General features: G+C 35.2%; 1 protein-coding gene across 3 annotated transcripts in view; it reads right to left on the bottom strand.

The window, feature by feature from the left end:
- tbc1d22a (TBC1 domain family, member 22a) overlaps positions 1-9,000 on the bottom strand; it is a 157,344-nt gene extending 148,344 nt beyond the window's left edge. For all 3 annotated transcript variants that reach the window (XM_058772414.1, XM_058772412.1, XM_058772413.1), the window contains exons 1-3: positions 8,733-9,000; positions 7,658-7,714; positions 1,801-2,231 (exon numbers count right to left, since the gene is read on the bottom strand). In XM_058772414.1, coding sequence (XP_058628397.1) covers positions 1,801-2,231; positions 7,658-7,714; positions 8,733-8,794 — 550 coding nt within the window. In that variant the 5' untranslated portion in view covers positions 8,795-9,000. The remainder of the gene's footprint in view (positions 1-1,800; positions 2,232-7,657; positions 7,715-8,732) is intronic.
- Positions 9,001-9,194: the final 194 nt, after the last annotated feature.

The raw sequence follows: 9,194 nt of genomic DNA on the forward strand, positions 1-9,194 counted from the left end.
GTAGAATTGTGTAATGTGTATGAAAAATGGTTCATTCTGAAATGGTTGAGTAAAAATATACATTTTATTTCAAATAAAGTGTTCAAATGCTTAAGCTTTGTTTTAATTTGTGTTTTATTCTTTGTGTTCAGTAATAAGTTAAGATACAACAAACAAGATGATAAACTTTTGACTTAAGACTCGAGAAAAAAGTTTTAGGGAAAAAATATTTTTTTCCATGTCTTTACATTGTTTATAGCAGGGGGTTGAGGTTGTTGTTGTGGATAGGGTCTTTAAAACAGCTCTATTCATTTATACTGTTATCAGCACATGTTGAAGTAGAGTCGTCTCTTGTCTCTGATATAATATGCGCTGTTAATGCAGCGTTAGAAAACTCTGTCAGTTTTTTTTACTTTCACTTTCTGTATGACTGAAGTTAAGACTTTCACCGGCATAACTATTGCGCAAAGTTTGCACGTTGCTTGTGTGATATCCATTGGCTCACCTTCATGGTTTAAAACTACATGAATACATGAAAGAGGAATCAATTCGGTATGCCGCAGTGTCTGAAACACGTACGCTTGTGCGCGCTTCGGGTGTGTGCGAGTACAGCGCGCAAGTAACGAATTGAGTTCTGTTTCGTTTCTTCTTATGGTTTTAAATAGATTGAACGTGTAAATTGGCAAATTAATCTGCGAATCACATGCCGAACGGTGGGATCTGGACCTGGTCCGTATATCACGGATCAACTGCGATCCGTTTAAGCCCTATGACAGATCAGAGCAATCTTTTATTTACTAATTTAACCATCGCCAAATTGCTACTGTATATGAATCGCATACAACGAAAATAAAGAGTAATTAGAAAAATCATTTACGCACAATAAATAACAGAGCGTCATATATATATACACATTTTCCCCAGAACTTTCTCGCGACCCGGTAGGAATTCTTCCACGGCCCGGTAGTGGGTCGCGACCCGGTGGTTGGGGACCTCTGGTTTAGAGCATTAAAAATAATGTAAAAAAATAAATAAATTAATAATATATTTTTTTTGTTTGTTTGTTTTGTTTTGTTGTTTTTTTTTTTTTTGTTTTTTTTTCCCCATTCATAAGATATGCTATGTCCTTGGTAGAGGACATCGGGACTCAAATTCTTAAAAAAAAAAAAAAAAAAAAAATACATGAATGACCATGCATAGGCAAAAACAATTGATTTTTTAAAATCACCAATACATTTTTAGTTTTCAAGATTTATTTTTTTTTTTTTACCAAACTTTGTATAAAGCTGATTCTCAACTATGTTATAACATAATGATTCAATATAACATTTTTCTTTCTGCAAAATGTGTGTAAAATGGCCATAATGTGTTTTCTCATTATATACAATATATAAACTAAATCTAATTTGCATATTAATGTGTTTTTGGGGCAAAGTGTAATGAAAAAAGAAGTGTAATAATTGACAATTTTTATAATATATAAAATTTCATAGAATATTGAAATATAATTTCTTTCCCAATTCATTTGTTATGTCTCCCAAACATCTTCATCAATTTGACAGCAGGTGTTGCAAATGCTCACAACACAACCAAATAAAGAATTGTATTTGCAGCGCGTTTCTTTGTTTGGTTGTGCTGTGAGTATTTGCAGTGCGTTTCTTTATTTGTTTGTGTTGTGAGCATTTGCAGCGCGTGTGTTGTAAAATTGATTAAGTTGTTTTCTTAATTTGCAGGTGTTTTTTTCTATTTGCACTCTATTTGAGCTCTCTCGGCCACCGTAAAACAGAGACAGGAAATGCAGTTGTACTGAGTATGACTGACCTTTAGGTGAGCCGACAGGAGCTTCACTGTGTGACTTCACCAGTCTGTTGTCACTGAGTGGAAAAGCCTCTGAACTGAACGACAGATCTGTTGTCGTCTCTGCTCCTTCCTCTCTCTCGTCCTCTTCATCTGGCTCTTCCTCCTCTTCCTCGTGCGCTTCCTGTCCATCTTTTTCGTCAGGCTCAGTCATCTTGTCCATCTGCTGCTGTCTTCTTTCCTGCAGCTTGCTGTGGTTTTCTATTACCTTATTGGCTGTCTCCATGACGACCTCAATGTTGAGATTTTGGGCTGCCATAGCAAGAAGTTCATCATCATCATCTCCCACATCCCAGGCATCACTGGTGATGCTCTCGAACTCTTGGAAGGTGGTGGCTTTCTTTGGTTTTCCTGGCGTTGTGGTAGACGGAGGCTTGTTTCCTGCTTTCATCAGACTGCAACAGAAAATTTTGACTTTTGTTTATATATGAATCAAACTCATACAGAATGCCAGTGTTCTACATATAACTTTAATAATGTCCCTAGATGTGGTCAAATCATAAAGAACAGGAAAATTCTGTCTTCTCTGACTGGCTAAAACACCTCATTCAAACACGCTCCCACATGTCTACGTCACAATGTGGAAATATTTGCATAATGCTGCCCAAATGTTAACGCAAAGAAAGAAGGCGTGGTTTCAGTAACCGCAGTAGTGTTGATGCAGCCATGTCAGGGAGATGCTGTGCGTTTCTGTGCGAAAGCAAAAGCACTTTATTTGGCCTTCCGAAAGTAGATGCAATTAGGAATCATTATGATTATTTACAACAGAATAGCACAACCCAAATGTTTCAATTTGTGCAACGCATTTTATGGACGACAGTTTCGTGAACCTAGTAGAGTACAAGGCTGGCTGTGCACAAAGGATATTTCTAAAAAAATAAAAGGGTCAATTCAGACTTTGCTCTGACAATCTGGCGCTTCTGAATCAGCGACTGTAAGTATGTTTTGTTAATAGTTTAAGTATTTGCTATTGACTGTTCAAATGCAGAGTTTTGCGCCATGTAGAGTATCGCGTTGTGTGTAGAGGTCGACTGATTCATCGGTTATGCCGATAGTTTTCCGGTTTGCAACCGTTGCTGGAGTGGCTGAGAATGGTCTGCTGTCATTATACAGTGTAAGAGCAGCCTCTAGAGGCGGAAATCACTGACAGCACGTGTTGTTTATTTTGACACGTGACACTGCGCGCTGCACAGAGCGGGAAACTCCAGACTCGCATTTAAATACAGCCGACAGAAAATCCTGGCGCAGAACAGAGCGCCATTCACATAGTTTTCTATTAAATTACATTATATTTGTCCCAAATCATTGTGAATATACATAATGACTTCACCCTAGGCTATAAATTATGCATTGTGCATTTTTCAGCAAAACGTTTGTCTTTCTGTGGCTCTAATAAAGTCTGTATGCTTCATATAGAGAGCTGTAATAGATCGCGATTTCTCTTTCTGCTTGCTCTGTTTTTTTAAACACCGAACTTCAAACTCATTTATGCCACATTGTTCATTCTTGAAGCAAACTTATGTCCGTTTGGTGATTAAATAAATTGTTTTCACCACTTGATTTGAACGCAAAGCGTCTGGTGTGTGTGTGATACCTCTGAGTTCTCCTAGACGCAGCGCTGCGCTTTTTCCCGGTGTGTGACTAACTTTTTTTGATTAGATAATTATCAAGTGTTAAAAAATAGAAGCAAATAAAGTGTGTGAATACAAATACAATATCCATATGTATGTAATTTTAATGCTATGGCCTTGTGTAGATATTTAAAAATGGCCATCTTTAAGCATGATTGTTGAAATTAAATGGTAACACTTAACAATAAGAGTCCATTGGTAGCATTAATGAAAACTGTAGAAGTATTGTTCCTTGTTAGAGTGTGTCCATTTCAACATTCACTATTAACTACTAATAGGCTACATTTTTAAATTTTAAAGTTTCTTCTTTTAACATTAGCAAACTATGAAATAACTTTAATGATCAATATAGTAAATAATATTAATATTTTTATTCATTTACAAAGTATGGTTCAGTACTGTTAATGGCTTTTTTTTTTTTTTTCTAATAGTAAAGCACTAGCTTTCTTTCAGTATCCATTTAGAAAACTATCAGTTGATTAATCGGTATCGGCCAGTGTGGTCCAACCTAGCTATCAGTATCGGTAAAATCCACTATCGGTCGACCTCTAGTTGTGTGTGTGTGTATGCGCGTGTGTGTGTGAGAGAGAGACAGGAGTCTCTCTTTCTTAATCGCGGCTTGTGCACAAACACATAAGAGCTTCATTACTGTGTCTGTCAGGCGACTCTGTTTCCCTCTCGGGCTTGAACTGATGGTAAAACTAAGGACATTATTAACTGTCTTTACATTTATTTTGAAAGCTGAAGCTCGCAATTATGGAAAGGGGCGTTACATGCTTGTCGGAAGGAGGGGCTTTGTAGAAAATAACGCATTTGAGAGAGGCGGGTCATAGAGGACCTACAATAATGTACAGTATTTGAAAAATAATGTGTTTTTTGAACATTAAAGCATGTCAACATATTCTGTTACACCAAATACACAAAATAATGATCTTTAAAATAGCATCATATGACCCCTTTAAAATCAAATGATTTCTGGTCACTTTGTCATCACAAACTGCTATCAGCAGCACCATGTAAGATAAATTCAAAACTATTTTTTGAGTGATCAAATTCTGATTAAATTGATTCACAAAATAAAGAGGAAAGCACTGTGCATATTTTTAACTTTCATTAGAGGTTGGGGTAAATTTTAAAGGAAATGAGATACAACGCTTCTTGTGTTCTACTCAGTTTGCTGTTGTATTCTCACTATAGCCAGCTAACTTAAAAATCTGATTTCCTCTAACAGGATGCCTCCTAAGTATCTCATTCCAAAATCTACAAAGGTGGCTGCTTTTGGTCTAGTTCAGGCATGCTGTTTCACGTGGCACTTCAATGAGCAGAGTTTGCTGATTCATTGTAGTAACATCTGTGGCTGTCACAAAGAAAATAGCAACAAGTATGATCACTACATTTTCACTATATGATATGCAAATTTTAACATCAAAATGAACTCTATTCATATTCTAAAAATCACATTTTTGTTTTATTGGGAATGATTAATATATGCAAGTTCTAGAAAAAGGGAATTGCTATCTTGAATTAAACTGAAATAAATCCTTCCTCTGAAATGACATTATTTTTAACGTTTCATTTATCTTCTCAAGATCCAATCAATTCCCCTCAAAAAAAGCCATTTAATGCTCTACCTTTTTTATTATTTTTTTATTAAACATGCATGTAAACCCATTTTACGTTCCTAATTTCATATACTTTAAAGTGAAATAGAAACTGCAACAGCATCAACCATATGTAAACACACATTTTTATACATTTACGTCTGCTGTTGTTGAATTTTCTTTATCACGCTGAAATAAGAAAGTAAAATGGGCTGCAAACAAAACTGACTTAAAAAAATGAAAGCAAAAGCACAAAAAAGAAAACAGATCCTTTTATCTTTGAATATGTGACCCTGGACCACAAAACCAGTCTTAAGTAGCACAGGTATATTTGTAGAAAAAGCCAACTAAACATTGTATGGGTCAAAATTATCGATTTTTCCTTTATGCCAAAAATCATTAGAATATTAAGTAAAGATCATGTTCCATGAGGATATTTTGTAAATTTCCTACTGTAAATATATCAAAAGCTAATTTTTCATTAGTAATATGCATTGCTAAGCACCCCATGAAGTTGGCCCCCCACCCAACGCAAAATGTCGGCAAAATAGTCTCAATCGTTTGGTTTTTTAGATATTAAAATAATATTTAATGGTCATTTTCTGAGGACTCTTAGCCCTCCACACGCTCCAAATTTACCCCAAATAGTCTTGTTTGTGCTTTTTTGTGCCGTAATTTTTTTTTAGTTTGTGCTGCTTTGGTTTTTTAGATATTTTTACTGATCATTCTGAGGTCATGCTCCAAATTTACCCCAAATAATCTTGTTTAGTTGTGCTTTGTTTGTGCTGGTAATATTTTCGTTTTTGCTACTGTCCTTTTTAAAGATTTCTTCCTAGTCAACTAGTCACATGTTTATATTAAATTGATTAATATCTACTAAACCATCCTTAATATATAGGCATTTAGGCGTAGCCTATTCAACGCTCAAGCGCGCGCATAAAGCTTGCTGCAAAACACTGGCAAAAGTATTGATTGAATGAGTAGGGAAAAAGAAGACTTTGTAATTATATATTACTAAACGTGTGCTTTCTCAGTCAGAGTAGGCTGCAAAGATGAAGTTGCCAAATGCCGACGCTGATGGCCATCTCCACAGTAGGCTAATGAGCCTAATAGAGAAATGCACCTTTCCATATGGACCACATAATTAGAGAAGATTTGTTTTTTATTTGAATTGGTTTGTTTAATAGTAGACATTTCAAGATTTCTATAGATTTATTTCTTGTCTGTGAGCCGGTTCATTGTTGTGACGCACTCCATTCACGGAGACTGCATGAGATGACAGAAAGCACATCCAAAAAATGTATTTTTTAAAATGCAAGGGATTGCGCGGGAGCCTCCATATCATACAGTAAGCACGATAATACTCCCACACTCCTCAAACACTTGAAATGTGCCTATATAGCGATTTTATTATTAATATAAAAAAATAACAAATAATTTTGGTCATATTCACTATAAATTGCCCAGCTTCCCATCAGTGATCTAGCACAGAGACAGAGATATAGTTCTAAACAGAACGTGCCAGAGAAGTATAAGCCTACTTCTAATTTGGCCAAAGAAAACTTGTTAAAATCAAAAATGTTCTATATTAGTTTGTGCATTTTTCAAATGGTTATTAAAGGTGCAAAAAGTCAAACAAATCTAAAAACAAATCTATATTTTACTTTTTCAGGCAGCATTTTGTGTGTACACTGTAAAAAGTGATAAGTTGACTTAACTTAAAAAAAATTGAGGAAACCCGTTGCTTTAAAATTATTAAGTAAATAATTATTTACTTAATTTTAAGGCAACGGGTTTCCTCAATTTTTTGAAAAAAAGACAGTAAAAAACAAAAATACTATTGGTACAAACCAGCACAAATTATCTAAAAAAATCTAAAAAACCGAAGCAACACAAACAATTTTTTTTACGGGCACAAACCAGCACAAACGAAGCACAAACAAAGAAGACTGTTTGGGGTAAACTTGGAGCATGTGGGAGGCTGAGTGACCTCAGAATGATCACTAAATAAAATTTTAATAGCTTATCTAAAAAACCGAAGCAGCACAAATGAAACTTTGAAACTTGTGCTGGCACAAACGATTGAGCCTGTTTTGGGTGAATTTGAACCGAAGCAGCACAAACAAAAACTTTACCTGCACAAACGAAGCATAAATAAACGAGTCTATTTGGGATGAATTTGGAGTATGTGGGGGGGCGGAGTGACCACAGAATGACCTATAAATATTATTTTAATATCTAATAAACCAAAGCAGCACAAACTACAATTTTTACAGCACAAACGATTGAGACTATTTTGCCAACGTTGCGTTGGGTGGGGGTCAACGTCACGGAGGTATTGCTAATGACTTCATTTGAACAACTTTAAAGGTGATTTTCTCAATATTTTGATTTTTTTGCACCCTCAGATTCCTGATTTTCAAATAGTTGTATCCTAACAAACCATACATCAATGGAAATTATTTATTCAGCTTTCAGATGATGTATAAATCTCAATTTAAAAAAAAAATGAACCTTATGACTGGTTTTGTGGTCCAAGGTCACATATGAACTTTTCAGCAAAAAAAAGAAAAACAAGAGGGCACTTACTTGGCATGTAGCAAAGGGTCAAATGGGGGATGCTGGGCTCCATAAACATGCTGGATACTGTGAAAAAGAATAAGTGATAAGATGGATGTTTATAGGGAAAATCTTTATTTTTAACTTCCCATCATTATTTAGATTATATGAAACTGGTTTGACAAGTCGACTTGATTGCACAGATACTATTTAAACTGAACTGAGCTGGACGATGACATAACTGAATTCAATGATGAACTACCTTTAACTGAAAATTGAGTGTTTACGATTGTCATTTTGCATTATTGACACACTATTTTCCTATTTGATACTGTAAAGCAGCTTTCTGTGATGTTAAAATATGTGTTGTTAAAAGCGCTATAGATAAAGGTGACTTGACAAATCAGGAAGTAATGAAGCAAAACTATACGTCATTTTAAAGAGTCATTAGATATATTTTGTCACGTGTGTATCCACATTATATATACACTACTTTAATTATGAAGTTTTATAAAGTTGCTTATGTTGCCATCACTACTTAAAACGCACCATAGTACTATATGGTATTATCTTAAGTATCATGCCATGTAAAAAGCATGTTATGTGAATACAATAACCATCCAGTATCATGGTATATATCAAAATACTACAACTAATGTAGTGATACCATTATTGTAGCAATCTGTACTTGTCTGTAAGAGTTGTCAAAAGAGGGGCCCAGCAGCACATAGCTAACAGGCTAACACATGACTTTATGAACTAAACTATTAACACAGAGCTTTGATCAATATAACAGATATTATCACCACATACACATTAGTCAAAGAGCACATATCAGTGTTAGAAAAATATAATCATGATGATATAAACTTAATACATAACAGTACATCACTGACAGCTAGCACACATCACATTAAAAGACAGTTAAAAACAGCCTAAACATGATCAGATTTGAGTGACACGTGCTATTCTGAATATTTGAAGCTCCTCCGGTGAGATCTGGAGTTGAAAGATATTGTTCAATTAATTGCATCTATAATTAAACACATATAAATACACACACACAAGGCTAACACATAGACATTAGCATGAACACGTCACTCACTTCCCAGGAACCTTGGCTGTGTTTCTCTTCCAGAACTGTTTTTTGTTGCCTTCACCTGACATCTTTTGGCTTCAGAGTACTCGCTCATAAATTAATGTGGCGAATTAAGCTGATAAATTGTGCAAAATGTGCACGAAGAGTTTATTTACACCTCAATTTCTCTTCGCAAACTCAGAGAGCCGCCATGTTGGTACCGCCCACCGCACATTAGCGCAGCTGTGATTGGTTAAGGGGCCTCATGAGTGACTGCTGAACAGCCAATCACAAGTGGAAGTTTCTACATGCCTCCTTTAGTTCCCTCACAGGCCTTTTAAAATGTTTGATGTTGTCTGTAAAGGAATGTTTCATTTCTAAACATAAAACACACGAGGATTTCGCTAAATAAAACAATAAAAAGAACAAAACAACACAGCATTAGAACGATAAAGAAACGTCTAAATAGTTTTGAATAACAATATTATT

Source organism: Onychostoma macrolepis, chromosome 04 (assembly GCF_012432095.1).
Source record: "Onychostoma macrolepis isolate SWU-2019 chromosome 04, ASM1243209v1, whole genome shotgun sequence".
In the NCBI taxonomy this organism is placed as follows: domain Eukaryota; kingdom Metazoa; phylum Chordata; class Actinopteri; order Cypriniformes; family Cyprinidae; genus Onychostoma; species Onychostoma macrolepis.